This window comes from Rhinopithecus bieti, unplaced genomic scaffold, assembly GCF_001698545.2.
Source record: "Rhinopithecus bieti isolate Rb0 unplaced genomic scaffold, ASM169854v2 scaffold_34452, whole genome shotgun sequence".
Taxonomy (NCBI): Eukaryota; Metazoa; Chordata; class Mammalia; order Primates; family Cercopithecidae; genus Rhinopithecus; species Rhinopithecus bieti.
Genome location: NW_016814605.1, coordinates 86446 through 108426, shown reverse-complemented (window position 1 = coordinate 108426; position 21981 = coordinate 86446). Strand labels below are relative to the sequence as shown.

The window sequence follows — 21981 nt, the reverse complement described above, 5'->3', positions numbered from 1 at the left end:
TTTAAAAAATAATAATCTGTTGCTCTGTCCTCCACTTAATTTCTCTATTTAACCTCATCAGATTCCTGTTAAGCTCTTAAACTCATCTTTTTTTTTTTTTACTGATTTGAAACATTAAGTCAATTTATTATTTATGATGAATTTACTTATGTAATTATTTTCAATATCACAAGTAGAAAAAGCCTATAATAAACTGCTATGCCAAAAACCTGCCTCTAGATGGCAAACAAACCCCACAATACACAAAAGAGAACCAAGTTCTAACAAACCCTGGGAAAGGAAGAGGGCTAGTGTCCCATTAACAACTTGGAGCCCTTAAAGCAAGAATGAGGTGGAACATCTGGAACATCTGAGAGGACACATCAGAGTGTGGAGTAGTGGGGAACCTGCTCTGTGCTCTGAGACTGAAAGCCCAGCCTTGCCTCTCACCGCTGCCTTGACTGTGTCCCCATCTGTTGTGAAGTGAGTGGTGTCTTCTAAATTCATCCTGAGCCCTAATGGCTGAAAAGTGTGAGACATGGAATATGGGGATTATGTGCATCTTCCTGACACCAACATGATGCTCAGGAAAGAGACTCTTGTTTTCTCTTAGGATTCTTTTACTAACCAAGATTTTGCCTCTTCTGCACATTTCCCTTTCCTGATTGTCCCTCTCTATTGACAGAAGATGGCCCAGGGGATTCACTACTGAGTCTCAACCTCTTACCCAAAGCCCTCTGTCTAGGGTTGCTCTTTTCCTTCACACTATTTTTGTTTGTTTGTTTTCTTGTAATCATCTTAGTAATAAAATATCACATTATTATTCCTAGCTATTACAGATGTCATCTTAGTTAGTTGCAGTGGTTGCCTTCTGAATAATAAATGGTCTTTCATAGTGATGTTAAGAGATCCAAATCCATGTGCTTCAGAAGTTGCAAGAAGCTCTGTTTAGCACAGGTGCCAGTGACTCTCCCAGAGTGCTCCATGCAGCTGGCCCCACAGAGTCCCTCTGTGCTGTCATATCACCCACCGCCTTCTGTGAATGAGATATTCTGATAAGAATCCTGGTGGGTGCTCTTTGAGCCAGTTCCCACACAACTCCCATGAAAGCTGAGGACCACAGGTCCCTGAAGACAATCACAGTTAGCTGGACTCGTAACTCATGACTGTCCTCTGCAGACACAGGTTCTCCCCGGATGGCTAAGGGTAGTCATTGGCTGTGTCCTTCCTTGTGCATGACAACAGGAGACAGAGCAGGTCTGTAAGCAGCCCTGCAAGCCAGGTTTTGTGCAAGCCCTCCTGTGGGTCCTTCTTACCTGGACATAGGTGTGTGAACCAAAAATGAAACTCTATCCTCCCTAGCCAACTGCATAAACTCCTCCTCTCATGCAAGAACACACCAAAATCCACCTGAAATACAATACAGTCCGTGATGGGGATGGATGATCAGATATGCTCCTCCCTTTAAAATTCAGGTACAACTGACCAGCGTTTAATGTTAAAACCGAGATCTTGAGACTGACAAAGCAAACTCTTTGTAGCAATAAGATGCCAACATGACAGATACCAGGCCCCAGGGAAATCAAAGTATTTTCCCCAAGATATTTTTATTTAATGTATTTGAAAATGCCTCTGCTAAGTTGTTTCTTGTGGAGAAAATCTACCTTCTGTAGAGAATCCTGTGCCTTTTCAAGTCTCTTTCCTGACCCAGAGAGATTTAATTAGCAGTCTGGCACCTTTTAAGTCTGCTAAGAAACCATTACAGTCTATTCTTTCTGAAGCTTGCTATCTGGAGGCTTCATCTGCATGATGAAACCTTGGTTCCACAACCCTTTGTGTTAACTCAGTAACAGGACTGTATTCTGGAGGTTTTCAGAGAGGAAATTCAATATCCGGCTTCCCATCTTTCTCATGTTCCCATATTCGTGGCTCCATGGCCCCTTCCTCCATCACTCCAACACCCCTCTCCTTTGCCCCAGCTCCTCTCTGGATGTGACCCTTCTCCCTCCCTGTTATAAGGACACTTGTGATTGTGCTGGTCTCACCCAGATAATTCAGGATACTCTCCTGACCTCAAAATTCTTAACCATGTCTGTCAAGTTACTTTTGGCATACTCATAAGTAATAATCATAGATTCCAGATACTAGAACAATGATGTGTATAGGGGGTATATTATTCATTTCACTAACAACTCTCATTACCCCACAATGATCTTGCCCTAAGGTAGAATAAAAAATATCACAAGGCAGATTTAGGAGGCAATAGACCTAGAGAAATCCTGAGACTCTAGGACTCTCTGACATGTGAATGCCAAGTTCTGGCGGATTCTGATTCTCTGTTTTTAGTGGACTTAATGGTGTGTAGCCATTTGTGGAAGTCTTCTTTGATTTTGTGACCAAGAAACAAACGACAAATCTCTGCTAAAATCAAATCTAAGAAAGATTGACAAAGGGAATTTAAGTATTTCTTAAATTTTCTGAGTTTCCGTAGGCATCAAAACATAAGAAGCGGCAATAAGGGAAACCAAAGATGCCCTCCAAGGATTAGGAATTTCTCAGTTCCTTAGGTTGGATACCCCAGTAAGAAGGATGACAAAGATTCCCATGGAGGCAGTACATTTACAAAGTGCAGGAAACAAACAAGTGAGTAAGGGAAGAGAGGAGGGACAGTGAAAGGTGTTTCAGCAAGGAATCACCTCTGAGGATGACCAGAAGTCATGCCCACATAGAAGCAGAAAAAAAAAAGGCCTCTGTTATTCCACCTGAGAGGTGAGGGAACTGGGATATGTATACACCTCTCTTGTCATCACTAATTGATAGCTGTCCTAGGGGATGCTAATTCCAGGCCATGAGGTCTGCCACATTTGCAGGCTGAGCTGCCTTCCCCAGGTTCGGAGAGAGCAGTGAGGGGTAGAAAGGACCATAGAGAGTCAGCTAAAGTAGAATGAATGGAAACGTCAAGGTGTAATAACAATGACTGCCAAAATTATGCAGAAAAAAAAGTGCATTTGAATCCAGAGTATCTCTCTGAATCTGGATTTCTGGGTGCTGACAGTCTGTTCAGTAGCCATTTCCCTGAAATCCAGTCCCCTGGAAAAGCAGGAGGAGGTATGTGCACAGGCTGCACTACCTTGTTCTGGCCACTCCTAGTTGTGCATTTTTTCAATGCCACGAGCGCTAGTTCCTCTGCAGACAACTAATACTTCACAAAAGAAATACTCTCTGGAGTCCTTCGGCTTAAGTCCATTGATACTGATGTGGTTGACTCCACTTCCTCTGCCGCTGAATCAGGCTGAGATGCGCTGGGCAAAGGCAGCTGTGTTAAGTATTGAGGTTCAAATTAGTGTTTGAGGTTTATGTGGATTCAAAATATTTTTTCATCTACATGGGCAGTGACTTGGCAGGAGATGGAGACTCTCTCTAAATGGATGTGAAACAGGGAGGCTGGCATCTGGTTCAGGATGATGCCCTTACTCACTGCTAAAGAGTATAAGAGCAAAGCGTGCATGCAAAAACACGCACCGAGCAACAGCCGCTGTCACAAAGGAGAGAAGGTTCACTGACCTGACCTTTCCCCAGGTCCTCCCAATCACCTGCTCTCCAGAAAGCCAGACTCTAGGGCAGATGCACCTGAGACCCCAGGAACAGACTGGTGGGGAGCGCAGCTCAGAGCATTACCCAGGGGATGTGGTCTTTGTCATCCTACTTTGACACAATTGATTATTTGGGCCTAGATTGATCGAAGGTTTCAAGTTGATCCTAATCCAGGCTCTTATCATTAGTGAGTGAAACAGAAATTTTAGTTGAAATAATCATACTTGGCATCACTAGTCAGGCCTCCATGCTGGTGAACCATAAGAAATCATATGAAAGTCAGGAAAGGGGATGGAATATGGGGATCCTCACAGCAGGAATAATGTGCAGCCCTTTAGCCCCTGGGCATTAAAGAGACCCGTAGCACTGGATAATGGCAGATCTATATATGGCACCGGTATCATCTTTGTGCATCTACAGTGAATTGCTTTTTCTTATACTGCTGAGAACAATGGCTTAAGTTTATTGGTAAATTCTATTGAATATATCAAACACACTTCTGATAAAGACTTTTTTATTTTCACTTCAAAAAAGAAACAATTTCCAACTGATAGAGACATTGTTAGTACATTTTGAGAGTAACTGAAAGTTCTGAAAGCCCCATATTCTACAACTTTATTATGAATTTTCTGCCAAAAATGATGCTTTCCTATACACTCCTAATACAAGGATGAAATACATTATTTAATCTAGTCTTAGGTTCATTTACAATTTTGAAAATCAATCCAAAATATATTCTTTAACCATATGGCCACAAGAGAAATATATTCTCTCAAGGTGAATCTATGCTGCCTGATCTGACCTGGGACCCTGGGGACACTGGCCCTGTGCTGAGTTACTGAGATGAGCCAGCCCTACAGCTGTGCCCAGCCTGCCCCATCCCCTGCTGATTTGCATGTCCTAGAGCACAGCCCTCCGCCCTGAAGACTTTTTTATAGGCTGATCACACCCTGTGCAGGAGTCAGTCTCAGTCAGGACACAGCATGGACATGAGGGTCCCTGCTCAGCTCCTGGGGCTTCTACTGCTCTGGCTCCCAGGTAAGGAGAAAGGACACTGGGAATTTACCAAGTCAGTGTGCTCAGTACTGTCTGGAACTTTAGGGAAGTCTCTGATAACATGATGAATAGTATGGATGTTTGTTTCTATGTTTCCAATCTCAGGTGCCAGATGTGATATCCAGATGACCCAGTCTCCATCTTCCTTGTCTGCATCTGCAGGAGACAGAGTCACCATCTCTTGCCAGGCAAGTCAGAGCGTTTATAGTAATTTAGCATGGTATCAGCAGAAACCAGGGAAAGCCCCTAAGCTCCTGATCTATGCTGCATCCAGTTTGCAAAGTGGGAGTCCCTCTCGGTTCAGCGGCAGTGGATCTGGGACGGATTTCACTCTCACTATCAGCAGCCTGCAGCATAATGATTCTGCCACTTATTATTGTCAACATTATTACAGTACCCCTCCCACAGTGTTACAAGCCATAACATAAACCCCCAGGGAAGCAGATGTGTGAGCCTGGGCTGCCCCAGATGCTCCTCCTGGTGCCTCCATGTGCTGAGAGCATTTCTCAAAGTCAGTCAGGTTTTGGAAGTCATTGGGAGGTTTTCATAGAGGGGGCCAGGGAGGCTCCTCTGAACCCTAAGCCTCTTTTGCCCTCATCCCCAGCAGAAAAGATGTTACAACGCCTGTCCTGGCAGAATAAAGAAGAGAGATAAGTCCACCTGAGAAATCTATGTTATGGGATAATTGGAATTCATATAGAAAAAGAGAAGCTACTCTCAGTATTCTGAGGAGAAACTGTTCAAGCTGACTAAATTAGAGTCTAAACCACAGGCTTTCTTAAACCTACAGCATGTCATTTATGAAGCAGGTACTAGAGACAGGGGATTCTCAGGTGCTCCTCCAGAAGCCAGCGTGCACCTGCCCGTGGTGGTATGTGCTGAGTACCTTGAGATGATCCTCAGACCTGTTTGGGACGCCCAGGGCGGGGGTGCTGATGCTCTCAGCTGCCTGCAGCACGTCTCCAGGTGATTCTCCAGTCCACACCTAATTGCATGTGTTTTACTTCAGGTGTCAGCGTACACGAATTCACCACTCTGACTTCCCAGTGTCATAGGAGGGCTACTTGTTGATCAACTCTAAAGAAACCATAGATAGCAAAGGAGCTTTGGAAAATGTGCTTCCAGAAGTGATAGTAGTGATGGGGAATTGACAGCTGACAGGCCAGTTAGGTTACTCTTTCCACAAGGCTCAAGATTTTTCCTGTTACAGATTGTCCCAGAATACACTTGAATGTGCTTTTGAGTTTTACCAGCAGGTCTGGGTTCATAGCAAGAAAACTTCATTAAGTCGTAGATGAAACAAAAACATCAGGATATTGTATGAAACATATTATAATGCAGTGTGTGGTAGCTCATGCCTATAATCCGGAGAACTTTGAGAGACTAAGGCAGGAGAATCGCATCATCCCAGGAGTTTGAGATTGGACTGGTGTTGGGAAGAGGCCCCCAAATCTGGCCATAAACAGGCCCCAAAACTGGTCATAAAAAAAAATCTCTCCAGCACTGTGACATGCTCCTAATGGCTATGATGCCCATGCTGAAGGTTGCTGGTTTACCAGAAAGAGGGCAAGGAGCACCTGGCCCACCCAGGGCGGTGGAAAACGCCTAAGGCATTCCTAAATGACAAACAATAGCATAAGCTCTCTGTGCCTTAAGGACATGTTCCTGCTGCAGATAGCTAGCCAGAGCCCCTCTTGTTGTGTCCCATAAGGAATGCCTAAAATTAATCTATAGTCTATAGAGACAATGCTCATCACTGGCTTGCTGTCAATAAATATGTGGGTAAAACTCTGTTTGTGGCTCTCAGCTCTGAAGGCTGTCAGTCCCCTCATTCCCACGCCACACTATATTTCTGTGTGTGTGGCTTTAATTCCTCTGATGCCACTGGGTTAGGTTCTCCATGACCAAGCTGGTCTAGGCAAGTGGTGCCCATATGTGGGGGTCAAAACTGGGTCGATGGGTTGCTAGAGTGATGGCTGGAGAACATGGAGCTATGCTAGAGGCCACCCGAGTACTCTTAAGCAATCCCTATGGTGAGTAAGAAGGGGAACTCGGAAGCATCAGGGTAACAATGGGACAAGTGTCAGCTCTGGTTTGTTCCACCTTGGAACATTTTCACACTGATGGTAAGGAAGAAGGAGAGTATAACAACGTAACAGAAGAGGTGACAGAGCAGGTTTGTTTGCCAGCTAAATCTAAAGTGGCAAAAGTGGGAGAGGTTTATCCCCCGCTTTCTGCACCCCCTCATTAGTTGGAAGTAAAAGAGTGGCTTGGCCCTCCAGATTCTTCTTTCCCAGAGGACACTGGGTGAAAAGTAGTTGCTCCAGTGACTGTTCAAGCTGACCTCAGGTGATCATTCTCATTTCTATTCAGGCAGGAATCCAGCAAGCTAGACATGAGGGTGACATAGAGGCTTTGGAGTTCCCTGTTAGAATACACCCCTCAGATCAACAGGGAAATATTATAGCTACATTTGAGCCATTTCCTTGTAAATTACTCAAAGAATTTAAACAAGCTGTTAATCAATATGGACCAGGTTCTCCTTTTGTAATGGGACTGTTACAGAATGTTGCTGTCTCCAGTTGGATGATTCCTCCTGACTGGGACGCTCCTACCTGAGCTTGTCTATCTCCTGCTCAGTTCCTACAATTTAAAACTTTGTGGGCAGATAAAGCTTCCATTCAGGCTGCTCCCAATACCCAGGCCCAACTACAAATTAATAAAACTGCGGACCAACTTTTTGGGGTCAGCGGCTGGGCTCGTTTAGATGCACAAGTGGTTATGCAGGATGATGCCATAGAGCAGCTTAGAGGAGTGTGCATTAGAGCTTGGGGAAAAAAATCACTTCAGGAGGAGAACAATACCCTTCCTGATACCCTAATTCTCTTTGGCAAATGAATGTCACACATGTTCCTTGTTTGGGAGACCAGCTTATGTACATGTATGTTTGGGCACCTTTTCTCACTTTGTCTGGGCTACATGCCGCTCAGGAGAGTCTTCTGCCTGTGTTAAACATCACCTTTTGCAGTGCTGTGCAGTGATGGACATTCCATCTTCTATTAAAACAGATAATGCCACAGGCTATACTAGCCAAGTTCTAGCTACACTTCTGTCTATATGGAATATTAAACACATTACTGGTATCCCATATAATTCTCAAGGACAAGCCATAGTGGAAAGAATGAATCTCTCCCTGAAACAGCTGCTGCAAAAGCAGAAAGTGGGAAACAGGGACTATGGGACACCCCATATGCAATTGGATCTAGCATTATTGACTTTTAATTTTTTGAGCCTCCCTAAAGGCCAGATGCTATCAGCAGCTGAACAGCATCTACAGAAACCAGCTGCAAAGACAGAAGTAGAACAACTGGTTTGGCGGAGAGATCTGATAACAAAAAGTTGGGAAATAGGTAAAATAATAACATGGGGTAGAGATTATGCTTGTGTTTCTCCAGGACCGAATCAATAGCCAATTTGGATACCATCAAGACACCTGAAACCTTATCATGAGCCAGATGCCAAAGAAGAGATTCTGGGAGGAACCTGAGGACTCCCAATTTCAGCTATGTTGAGACTGACACTGAGGAGTCTCAGTGTCACAAGCAACACCCGTCGAATGCAGCCACCCACCTGGGAACAGACCAAGAACCGGTCATAGATGGTGGAGTGAAACCTGAGGAAAGCAGGACAACCAGTCACAATGAGTAATTTAATGATAGCTGTGATAGCAGGGATCACCATTGCGGTGAGTATTACTTCAGCAAGGGCTGACACAGAGAACGATTATACTTATTGGACATATTTACCTTTTCCACCACTTCTATGGCCTGTAATTTGGCTGGACCCCCCACTGGAGGTATACACTAATGACAGCTCTTGGGTGCTTGGTTCTGCAGATAAAAGAGGCCCATCTCACCCATATAAGGAAGGAACTGTTATGAATATTTCTTTAGGATTTGAACATCCACCTATCCGTTTGGGAAAGGACACTAGTTGCCTATCCCCTTGCTATCAATCTTGGTTGGCAATAATGCCTGGATGTAATCACTCTATAACCCAAGTATACATACTTTCTGGTCTCAGTATTTACCATAAGAAATCTGCTCCTATAATTGAGGCATACTGTCCTGAAAAACCTGTTTGTAAACAGGATTAGACCTGGTCAGAAAAATTGAACGTACTTCTTTAGGAAGGTTGCATTGCAGAACAGGCAGAGGTGTGGTGCAAGAATTCCTATGGAATCATTATTGATTGACCCCCCAAGGGGATGTTAAGCTTGAATTGCAGCTCTCAGTCTGCATGCCATGGCTACACTGTGTTCAGATGGTCTGAACGAAACAGTCAGATGATAGAAATGATAAGAAGTATGGCAAGAGTTGCTATTATCTGGAAACATGGTGGTATAGTGGCACCTCAACCTCAAATGATATGGCCTGCTGTAGGAGCTAAAAATAAGGATTGGTGGAAGCTATTAATGGCTCTTTATAAGATCAAGATTTAGGAAGAAAAATATACTATGCCATCAAAATATAATCCTAAGTACATTTCAGAACTTGCTGAAAACAACACAATTTGGATACAAAGTTGTGTTTGTCCTCCTTTTCTGTTGGTAATGGGCGATCTAAAGTTTGACATCCCTAATTATCATGGAACTTGCTAGGAATGTAGATTGCTCTCTTGTGTAAACTCTTCCTTGTTTAATAATAATCATTCTATCCTAGTAGTGAGAGCTCAAGAAATAGCATGGGTACTCATGAAGTTTTCCCGTCGTTGGGAAGTGTCTCCCTCTGTACATATTATTACAAAAATTCTTCATAAAATTTTGAGATGCTCTTGGCATTTCATTGCTACTTTAATCTTGGTTACTATGAGATGATTCCTGTTACAGCTACTGCTGCAGCAGCTGGACTTGCACGACATTCATCAGTGCAAACAGCAGATTTTGTAAATAAATGGCAAAAGACTTCTACTCTGCTGTGGAACTCTCAAACTAAAATAGACCAAAAGATAGTTAATCAAATCAATGATCTCCAACAAACTCTAATGTGGCTAGGAGATCAGGTAGCTAGTTTGGAATATAGAATGCAGCTAAAATGGAACTGGAATGCTTATGACTTTTGTATCATTCCTCATCCTTATAATGAATCAGACATGAATGGGAAAGAATAAAAAAGCATCTAGAAGGACACTCTGGAAATTTGTCTTTGGATATTGCAAAATTAAAAGAATGAATATTTAAAGAATCCCAAACACATGACCTTAATGCCAGGAACTGGAGTGCTTGCAGGAGCTGCAGACAAATTAGCAACTATTAACCCATTGAAATGGATAAAAACACTTGGAGCATCTGTGATTTCAATGATGATTATGCTTTTAATCGGTGTTGTTTGTCTTTGTATAGTTGGCAGATGCAGATCCTGATTCCTGAGAACAGTAGTTCACCTTGATAAAGCAACTTTTGCTTTTAACGTCTGGCAAAAACACAAGAGGGGACTTATTGGGAACAGGTGCCCAAATCTGGCCATAAACCACCTCCCAAACTGGCCATAAAAAAAATCTCTGCAGCACTGTGACAGGCTCGTTATGGCTATGAGGCCCATGCTGAGGGTTGTTGGTTTACCAGAATGAGGACAACGAACACCTGTCCCACCCAAGGTGGAAAATGCCTAAGGCATTCCTAAACCACAAACAATAGCATGAGCCATCTGTGCCTTAAGGACATGTTCCTGCTGCAGATAACTAGACAGAGCCCATCCCTTTGTTTCCTGTAAGGGCTGCTTTTAGTTAATCTATAGTATATAGAAACAATGTTTATCATTGGCTTGCTGTCAATAAATACGAGGGTAAAATTCTGTTTGTGGCTCTCAGTTCTGAAGGCTGTCAGCCACCTGAATCCCACTCTGCACTCTATATTTCTGTGTGTATGTCATTAAATCCTCTACGACTGAGCTAGTCTCGGCAGACTGGGCGACATAGGAAGACTCTGTCTCCACATGCATGAAAAAGATAGATAGATGATAGGTAGGTAGATAGATAGATAGATAAATAGATAGATAGATAGATAGATAGATATAACAATAATTTGACAACCAATAAGCCTTCTTTGACAAACAGGAAGACAACAAGAGAAAATCCTAATCATGGATATAGTATTTTTCCCCTTAGTGTGAAAGTCCTTTGCTTCTCAAAATTACCCAGAACCCAGCAGCACCTCAGCATCCCCGTGAGGGTGTTTTGCATGACACATAGCAGGCCCACCTCAAATTTCCTGACAGACAATCTTCATTTTAACATGATAACAGGTGGTCTATATAAAGTTTAACAGGCTATGTTTTAGGTGACGTTTTAGGTAAAGAGATTTATTTTTTTCTCAGTGAGGCCATTTAAGAAAATTTCAAAGGGAGGTCACATGTTGAAAATACACCCAGCTTTACTTTCAAATTGATGCAACAGTGCATTTGAAAACATTTTGAAGATTTCAAAGGTTGAAAAATCATTATTATGTATCCATGGAATTATCAAATAACTGGATGCTTAAATGGAGTAAACATTTTTTGAAAGTTTAGTAATTACCAAGTGAAAGAACCAATTAAAATTGTGTGTGCCTATGTTAGAGATTCTTGGACCTAGTTGTACCAAGTCAGCTTGGTTTGGGATGTTGTCTACTCCTGAGATCTGCCATGAGAATCTTCTGCCCTGAGTAGTTACTGTTCTCAGCCTTGGTCTCATAAATGCAATCCATAGGCTGGAGACAAGCTCAGTTCCCTGTAGCCAAACCAACCAGCTGAGCCCTGCCTTGATCAGCCAATTGATTATTAAAATGAACCATTCAGGAATGTGAATAAATATTTTCGTGTAATAAGACACTAAGAGTTTAAGTGGTTGATTGGTCATAATTTTTGTGCAAAAACTGAACCAATACCAGTATTTTGATACATCTACCTATTGTAGATAGATGCAATTTTTTATTAAATGATGACATAAATATGAATATTTATTAATTCATATACAGAGATACTAAGACAAATTATAAAACATAAAACTTAATACAATAAAACATGAAATTGATATATTTTGGGGAAATGTACATATTTGAGTGTATATACTGTCTATTTGGGTGGCATTTATGTTTTTGAAAATTTTTACTTCATATACTTATATGTACACATATTTATGTCTAAATAAGGCTATTTAAGGTATATTATATATACAGTTTACTAGGCAACACATGAATATTTACAAAATAGATTATGTAAAAAGTTAAATCCTGTGAGGTGATTTCAGTTTCCCCCCATAAAAACCTGTGGTGCCCAAACATAGTATAGTATCTGCTGGCTACAGAAATTTCCTTTACAACTTTTATAGTTATTAAACACTCACCTAATGGATATGTACACCTTGAAATATTTTTCTAACTCAGTGGAGAGGTAAAGGGTTTGAATGGGGATAACCGCCTAATGTTAAAAATTAATCATTGCATCCTGTGGAAGTCCAATCATGCATATGCCCACAATGATGCCATGCTGGATGGAGTTCCCATAAGTGGGTGCTGTATTGACGTCACAAAACTGCTGTTATCAAGGATGCTCTGGGAGACTAGAAGTCATGATATTGGGCAAACCCTAAGGGCGAAGTCACTGTACACTTTGCAATGAGAGATTAGCAATTCCGTGACATTGCTATTGATTTGGAGAGATCATCAGGCCTCAGAAGAAACAAAACTGAAGGACTGGAGACAAAGTTGGTTTGGAAGAGCTATGACTGAACCTTTGAAAATAGGTCGAGATAAAAAATAAATGCTTCTCAAATGAATAGTCATCTCTATTCCATTACTGAAGACCAGTTTTTAGCAATTTACAGGATCAAATACTAGGACTTCAGTCAGTCATATTTCCCAGTTTTTTAAAGAAGTCACGTGAACCATAGAAATCCATGCATGAGTGCAAAAATATGAATTTTAGTTGATGAAGCTTGCATGCCTATGACTTTTCTGAGCATTCGACTTGCCAGGTAGCATAACCCCTCCTGAACCACTAACATTATACCACACATCAGTGGTCATACTAAAAACGCGTGTCCAATGAGTACAGTGCAGTGGGGATGGAGGTCGATGTTTGTGATTCAGACATGTATTCAGGATGCTCTGTTCAGCTTCGGGGATTTGGAAGAACATGCTGAGTCTGTGGGAGTTTTATGTTCTTCTAGCTCTTTTCCTCCAGGCTGCTTGATGAGTCAGACCTCAGCCTATGCCCTACAGAGGACACAGGTCAGGTATAGAGGTTGCCCTGTGCAACCCCTGAGGGTCAACCTGATTCTCCGTTCTCTGGAGAGTTCCTCTGCTTTTGCCAAGAGAGAGCTTATGTTCACATGCAAACTTGGTGGATATGGCAGGAGGACAAAGACTCAGGCCAGTGGCAGTTAAACTAAAAGGAGTGTTATTCATTTTGAAATTTTAGATCACTTAGTTCTCATTTCTTCTACTGTTCTCTGATGTTATTAGTATAAACTTTTGCATTGTTTTATCTCCAGGTTCTTGCAGTGGTTCTTTTAGCCTTTCACCCCCTACATCGTTGCCTCAGAGTAGGAAGATTCCTTTTGGAACATACTAGTCACTTAGAAATGACAGTTTGGGTATGAAATTATCAGAAAAAATAAAAGGTTTTGAAGTAAGTAAATGTATAGTTTTTACACGATATAGTCAATACCTGAAAATATATCTGAATTCAATATTCTAACAGTGATGGGATGGAAAAAGTATGTTTTGCATGGTGTCACATAAAATAATTCTTCAAAAATATTTATGAATGAATCATGGGCAAATCAGTCCATTTCATGAAGTGATATAATCATCGTATGGAATCGTTTGTATCCAAAGGAAAAAACAACTTTTTTTCAGTTTAAAATAATCAACCCCATCAGAAATGATTGTCTATTCTAGGATGATCCACACCACTGTAAATGAAGTTAAAACTGAATTCCCCAGGAGAAATATCAAAAATAAATGAATAATGAAAGCATGGGATATAGGAAAGAATCTGTCACAAATACAAAGATAGACAAGTCTTCAGAGGACTTTTCTACACATATTCCTGAGTGATAACACACATCCAACCAAAAATATGTTGATTTCACTTCCACAGTCAAGAGTGTGGATCTAAAGATAGTACAATTAAAATTATATTCTTAACCCAAAAGTCCAAAAACAAAGAATAGATAGTTTACAGAAAAGAGTTTGTAAAGCACGGAATGACAGGTCTACAGAAGGTACTCACAAGTAAGAAAACACATCTAACCAAAATTCTTGGGATTTCACCAAACACAACCACCACTTTGGAGCCTGGAGATGCTGCACAGCCTCCTGTGAGCAGGACACTCACCAGGACCCTGCACAGTGTGATGGCCCCAAAAATAAACCTCAATGGAAGTTCAGCCTCTTAGTGTGGCAGGAGCAGCTGTGGTGCCAGGGGATGTGTCCCCAGCAGTTGGAGTCAGGTGGGCTCAGGGAGATGACTGGAAAGCCTTTGAGGAAGGAAGAGGCCATGAGGCCTCCGTCACAGGCACAGGCTGCTCTTCTATGTGAACAGGGCCAGGGTCCTCCAGAACATCTCCCAAAGCCTCCTCTTTCCTCCACACACAGGGCACTGAAGCCCCACCGACCCTCCAGGGTTGGCTGCCACATCATCCCTGGAGCAGCCCCTAAAGTTCCCTGCTGTTCTCATGGCTGTAGGGATGCTCAGTCATGTCACTGTAAGGGGACCATAGTGTGTCCTGTCCTCACCTGCTGCTACTGATGACCTTCACGGCACTTCTCCATGCCTTTGCCAGGAGACCACACTCTCACCAACTATCAGGAGGAAGGACGGTGGCCCGCACTCCATGATGTTTGGCTTATGAGTAAGTCAGGGCTCAGGGTAGCCTCATGCTTGTGCAGCTCATAATCATATCACATAGGAATCCAATTTTGACATTCCCTGACTCCTCATTCTCTCTAAGTAGTTACTCACTCTGCCTATCCACCCTAATACTTTCTTCTTGTGCAGCTACTAATGATGTTTTCATTTGGAGACTGATATGACTGTATTGGTGGAACACTAGATGTGTGCTTGTCACATCCTCACATTTCTAACAATAAAAGACCGTTCTTTGGAGTAACATTTGTTCTTTGTTTCCTAGTTTGTCAGGATTACATTTCCAGTGATTGATGTGGAAAGTTCTTTGCTAAAATGCATTCATATTGCTATAAATTAACTGCATTTTTTTGAATCTCATAAATTTGGATATGTGACATTTACTTTCAGATCAAAGTACTTTGCAATTTCCATGTTTGTTGTTTCTTTGCCCCAAACTACATTTAATGGTACTTCACTTATTTTCCAAATATTTAGATTCTTTTCAGCAAATTTTTAAAAAATTAAATTTAGAATTTCAGTGGCTTTATGGGTATGAGTGGTTTTGGTTACAGCGATGTATTGTGTAGTAGTGAACACTGGGCTTTAGTTGCCCATCACCCAAATAGTGTACCTAGTGCCCAATAGGTAATTTTTCATCCGTCCTTCTTCTCCCACCAACACCCTTCTGATAACTTTCTCTTTCTGATTTCTAATACAACTCCCCTCAGTTATGAATAATTTATTTTTTATGATTTAAGCAGCTTGATTTTATTGAAATATCTTGTTGCCTAAAATATAAAGTATCATTAGCCAATGTTTTGAAAGACCATGAATCTGCTGTGGTTTGGTGGAGTGTTCTCTAAGTACCAGTCTTGTCCAGATGGTTGATAGCCTTGTTCAAATCGTCTGTATCTGCACTGGCCCAAGGGGCTGGGGTGCTTGCACTTCAAACTGGACCTGCTGCAGAGCCTTTTCTATCCTGAGTCCCACTCATGACTGCAGAATTTCTTGTCGCCTGGTGGGCCAAACCTGTATTTCAAGGGGTAGAAAATGTAGCCTCCAGAAACCAAAAAAGTCCTATTTGTGGCTTCCTTCTTTGAAAGACAAAGACATACACTAAAAACACTGGAATAAAATAAGTACTCCTATAATCCTGAACTCTGATTCACTCTGCCTTTATGTTACACGCATTACAATGGCCTTATTAATGGAGACACCATTTAGTGCCATTTGATGGAAACTGTAGAGACGAATGCCCAGATTCAAGGAGCAGGGCAATACCAGCCAGGGGAAATCAGCCTCCCAACCACAGCCACAACAGGACTAGGCAGCCACAAAGAGATCCCAAGTAATTTTCTGATCATTTACCTGGTCATGGTGCAGTATCTGGACTTGCTCTCCAATGAAGAGGATCTAAAATTTAAAGTTGTGATGTCCTTGATTCTATTACACCAGCTTTCATCTGGTCTTTCTGTCAGCCACTCACAAGGTCACTCAAGTCAAGTCAAATTCTCTGAAGATATGATTGTCTTCTTACAAATTCTAGAGAAAAGGTTGATTTTAGATTTGTCTAGCAAATTAAATATTTTAATGCCATTAATATGGTCATTTAAATGGTATCCTTCTCTTAGACTCTCTGCAAATGTTAACCTGGGGTAAACTTCATAATAGGTTTCTCTTTACTTTCACTTTCCTCTACAATTTCTGGGTAAGATGACCTACTCGGAGAAAACCTATGAAATTAGTTTTAACCCAAAACAAAATCATTATTTTGAAACTTAATACCATCACAAGCCAGAGACAAAAGATATTGCTCTTGCTTTATGGTTTACTTAGGATTATCACTGACAAGTAAGTATTTGCTTCAATCTTCCATAAAATTAATGGGTTTTTTCCTTTTATTTTGGCTTACATGAATAATTGTTGTATAACAGTTTTCCTGGGGTAACAGATTCGTATACCTTCTTATTTTCAGTTTTAAATTTCCCCTAGGGCTGCTGGGATTCCAGAATACCAAAGAAACCATTTTCTAGGTTAAGGATGTTTCTAATTTACTTACTGGGTAAGACTATTAAATATGAGTGAGATCCAGCTAAATCAGTGTCAAGCAAGAGATTATGCCTCTAGTCCTTTGTTAAACATGACAGTTTTAATCTTGACTGCTCCTGGGAAGTCAGAATTTATTTCATTTTTTTACTGATCCTTCATTTTTTTTTTGCTAGTAGATATTCCAGAAGGGTTAATATCTAGAAGTTTTCCAACGTAAGGGCAATTGGCTCTTCATAGAGCATTTACACTTGGGTGATCCTTAGCTCCTGCCCAAGAATGACCAAATAATAATAAAGTTCACTACCGTGATGTGAAGCTGCCTCTTCCAGAAGGGTAGAGTCAATATTTCCAGGTGTCAGTGCAGAGTTTATTATTATTATTAATTATTATTATTATAAGACAAGAAATGAGCACTAAATACTTTATTTGGCTCTTGTCTGTTTCCTTTTCTGTACTTTTGATTTTTGCTAACAGGAGGTGAAAAGAAGCAGTTAAAAAAGAAATTCAACTGACTTTAGAACTCAGTTTGATTAATTTGAACCCTAATTTTTCTCTAGTGCCTTAAACATTATTAATTATATTTTATATAAGTATTTGCTTGTTTCTTAAAATTGTTTAACATGAAAAACACGATGAGTGTGAGATCTTACAAATTCTCTTTTCATTTTTCCTACAGGTAAACTATCTTGTCTAAGTTAAAAGTAAATAAGTTATTCCACTTTATTTTCTTGTTATAAACATTGAAGTTCTTACATTACCTGCAGCTTCTACTACAGTTTAAATGGCTAGAATCCCCAATTCAGTCNNNTTTTGATTTTGCTAACAGGAGGTGAAAAGAAGCAGTTAAAAAAGAAATTCAACTGACTTTAGAACTCAGTTTGATTAATTTGAACCCTAATTTTCTCTAGTGCCTTAAACATTATTAATTATATTTTATATAAGTATTTGCTTGTTTCTTAAAATTGTTTAACATGAAAACACGATGAGTGTGAGATCTTACAAATTCTCTTTTCATTTTCCTACAGGTAAACTATCTTGTCTAAGTTAAAAGTAAATAAGTTATTCCACTTTATTTTCTTGTTATAAACATTGAAGTTCTTACATTACCTGCAGCTTCTACTACAGTTTAAATGGCTAGAATCCCCAATTCAGTCTCTAGAAACTTCTTGGGATCTTCATTTTCCATCTCTCAAGTAAATTAGGTTTTACTGTAAGGTCTCAAGACTAACTTCACATTCAAAGAGTAGAAAAATTTTACTAACCTCTTAGGCAATCTATGGTTTTATGGAGTTTTAGTTCTCAGGGCAGGGACCCCTTTCGTCAAGGGTGTGAATTCATAGTGAATCTAAGAGACACAGAACGCTCAGGAAGAAAATGGACTCATGCCTTCACTTTGTGCAGTTGGTGGGTGTGGTGGATTCTGCAGAGATATTAGCAAACATAGAGGAGAAGCCCACCACTTAATCCACAGCTGTGTGAATAGTTTCATAGGATTTCTGAAAACCTTTTCCAAGAAAAAGTAAAGACCAGAATTGAAACGTTTGGAAACAGGTTCAGATGAGACAGATCTAGAACAGGGTCTGAAAATTCAGAAAAGTTCAACTTGCACATACAGTATTTAAAAATGCATATCACCTTGCATTTAAGTAATATTAGATCAGAATGATCTTTCCATATAGAATATTCATATGCCAGCAGAAGTATACATATCTACTCTAGAGATAGTGAACATAGGTCAAATAGCAACTCTGGACCACATATATTCACAGCATAAAGAAATTCTCACATTGAGGACATTTTATTTATTTGCATTTTAATATTGTTCTATTGCATGATGGATAACATTTAGGTGTTAATTACCCAATTATTTTCCTTTAAAAATAATAAACATATGTAATTTCTGTGAAAAGGAAAAAAAAAAAAAAAAAAAGAAAAGTTCAACTTGGAAACAGCGCTGTTTCTTTCAATGTTTGGAGAGAGAGATTCTCAGAAGCAGAAGATGCACATTCATGGAGTCCAGACTCCCTGTGCTCTCTCTGTGGTCCAGGATATTTACCCATGATCTATACTCCAGTGAGGTACAATTTCAGTTAGTGAGACAATGCAGAGGGTTTCAATCCCAGGTACCTGGAGCCAGGAATCCGTTCACAGGACCTGCAGCTTCACAGATGGAAGTTCCCTTTGTGGGTGACTTGGTCTGAATTCTCATCTAAGGACAAAATCTCACCTTTAATTAAAATAAGGTTCATTGATGCTCAGGTAGGAAACAGGCCTGTGTATGTCTCAGCCTCATCCATAGCAGTGTGGGTTTGCACTATCTGGACTAAAACAATCTGTAGGAAAAAGTCTACATGATGTGTAGCAGTGATCTATAAATGAGAATGCTATGTTGTTTATTTCAAAACTGTAGGCTTAGTTCTCAATGGCCTGTGCCAAACTCAACTTTTAAAATGTAATTGTTTTAAAAACAACCCAAATAAGAATATTTTTAACCTTTTCGAAAATACTTAATCTATGTATCCAGGTGGCCTCACCCACATCTGTTAGCAGTAGGTAAGACAAGCTCCAGTTTATGAAAACCTTAAACTTAGTACTGCCCTCTGTAGCTCTCTGACACAGAAACTCCCCACTGTGCTGCTGTGTGGCATCCCCTAGATGCATATCCCTTCTCCAGTGTCCCGCCCATTTTGAGAAAAACCCTAGCACCTTATTCTTTGAACTACCTCCTGCTGTGAGGGACTTCTCTGCAAACCTGTCAAAGCTTCATCCAATAGAGGGCACGTGTGCTACTGCCGTCTGTGGTCATCTCTTTTTCCTTGGCCTTGGTCAGCTCACAAATTCCTCAACCCCCCTACAAACAGGATCACCGAGTCCATCCCATAGACACTGACTCCCGGTAATGAACACAAACAATTCCACTTCCAAGACTCTCTTCCCAAGTCATATGAGTAATACAGTTGCTTTCAATTATGTGGATCCCAAACTAACTGCATCAGGAAAAGGAGCCACAGCCACACTAAACCCTGCCTGTAGAAGTCCTCTTTCATTCAGGTGACCATCGTTCAGATGAGAGACACGCAGAGGCCTGCTCCCACCCTGGTTCAACTGTAGGCTGCTCTTGCATCTTCTCTGTGTCCACTGTGGACTGACCAGTGTCTATGGGATGGATCACCCATATTGCTTGCTGTTCTGAAAGCCCTGGCATGATGTGTCAACAGACAAAAGAGGGAGGTTTCTGTTTAGAATTAGTGATAGTCTTCTTTAGGTCTACAGGTTAAATCAAGTAATTTCAAAGCCTATTTCTGACTAAAACAGGATTTGTGCAAGTTTTTACATTTTCTGGATATGTAAGGCAATAAATTATGAAATTTTGTTAAAATCCCAGGGTTAGGCCTTTTAATGGTTCATTCATTCTCATAGGAAATAGCAATGCTTTCTTAAATTCAAGCAATCTAAATACTTTGTGAAAATATCATTTTCAAGAATTGACTTACAGTAAAAGAAAACGGGACACGTTTTTTACTGTTATTCACTTTCTGGAATTCAAATTTTCATATTAGATAACAGATAAAACTGATTATTCATTTAACACCCTTTCAGAATAATTATTTAAAACTAACAATAAAATAGACCATTTTTTTCTATTTTCCTTAAGCTGTTTATATTTTATGTCTCCTTATTCTATTCTTCACCTTCTGATATTTCTGACTTTTTTCACTATCATGATTAAGAGTCTGACCTTTTCAACACCAAGAAGCAGATCAGAATTTGTTGACATTATAAAAAAAAAGTTGAGTACACAAAATTTGCAAAGTGCAGTAAAAGAGTAAATAAAATTTCAAGAGTGAAATATGAGACTTATTTCAATCCTACCTCATAGCTACTGTTTAATATCATCAACTCATACTGTTGCCACAGAGTTCAACATTTGAAGGTCTATATCATTTTTACTAAAGTATGTTTTCCAATCTTATTTAAAAATGATAGTTTGGTAGATTCCCCAGAAGATATTCAGAACAACCTTTCTTCGCAATCTTACCTACAAAGGCATTTATTTGTGTTCTTGGGCAAATAAATATGACTTTGTGTTAAATTACCAAGCTTACATCAATCACACTACAAGCTAGTCCTTCATTGTTCCTGGATTATTAGTTTTTTTCATAAATGTGATTGTCCTTGTGAAAGTATTTATTGTTGGTACCATTATTCAGATGGCGTTCAATGGGATATTAAGCACATCAATGACAAATAAAGAATAGTGCAGTTGTTTTTCTATTTAATGATCAGCTGAAGGGGAGATTCACATCCCTAAGCTCTGAGCATCTTTACATAAAGTCAAGAAAATATCAATTACAGGTACAGGTTACCCAGGGACATAAAACTGTGAATGCAGTACTTGTTGTTTATACATACAGAATTTCCTTTTGATCTGTGGATTCATGACTGTGGCTGTACCACATCCAGCCTGGGGGAGACTCATGTCTCACTCAGAGTTGACAAGAACCTAGAAGCCCTGATAGGACCTGATGCCACATGACCAGGGAGACTGTGTGAGAAGAGATTTTCTAATCATCACTTGAAAAAACATAATACTAAGTTATTTCTTATTTGTTCTGTATCATTAATCTGGAAGATTCTTCCCTTAAGAGAGTCCCCTGGGCCAGGCACAATGGCTCACACCTGTAATCCCAGCACTTTAGGAGGCCAAGGCAGGCAGATCTCCTGAGGTCAGGAGTTCAAGATAAACCTGGACAACATGGTGAAACCCCACCTCTACTAAATAAAAATAACAATAATAAGAAAGGAACTCTCTGGTTAACCTTGTATATGTGAGATGATTATGATGAGATAGATCCCAGACTGAACAACTGGTCATCAGGACTTTTATGTTCACTGCCTGAGGCACAAAATTTTGTCTCTCTTTCCTCTTCCTTACATTGGGCTCTTGGCTCTAAATGTAGAGGCTCACGTCATTCTCTCTGTGAGGCCCTTGGACAGAGAGCTCTTATGTGGTTCACTCACCAGGTGGCAGGGCAGGGTAGATTCTAATATTTGGGTTAAACATTTTTGAACAGTTATCCTGGAAACAGTAGATATCAGACAGCCCTTGAACTGGCTCCAGGCCACTTTTTATTTGCAGGCTCTCAGTCCAGCAGTGCTTGTGGGGATGGGGCTGTTTCCTTCTCTAGATTGACTGGGAGGGAGTCAAGCAAGGTGGCATTCACCTCCCAGAGATGCATCCTGGACACACATTTCCACATGGTCAGGGTTCTGGTGCTTTCTTACAGTCATGCCCTACACAGTGCGTCCCTACAAAAGGTCCCAACTTTCCTCTTCGGATCCTTCTTCCCTTGATTGTGGGCAGACTTGACTGAATCTATCTGTTTTGTTGCAAGGGACAATTTATATCGTA

The 21981-nt window shown here is 40.5% G+C and overlaps 1 gene segment (V, D, J or C); it reads left to right on the top strand.

The window, feature by feature from the left end:
- Positions 1–4533: 4533 nt before the first annotated feature.
- LOC108514937 (Ig heavy chain V-I region 5-like) lies at positions 4534–5057 on the top strand. The segment is given in 2 exon segments: positions 4534–4611; positions 4735–5057. Coding segments are annotated over 2 exon segments (378 nt in total).
- The last annotated feature ends 16924 nt before the right edge of the window (positions 5058–21981 follow it).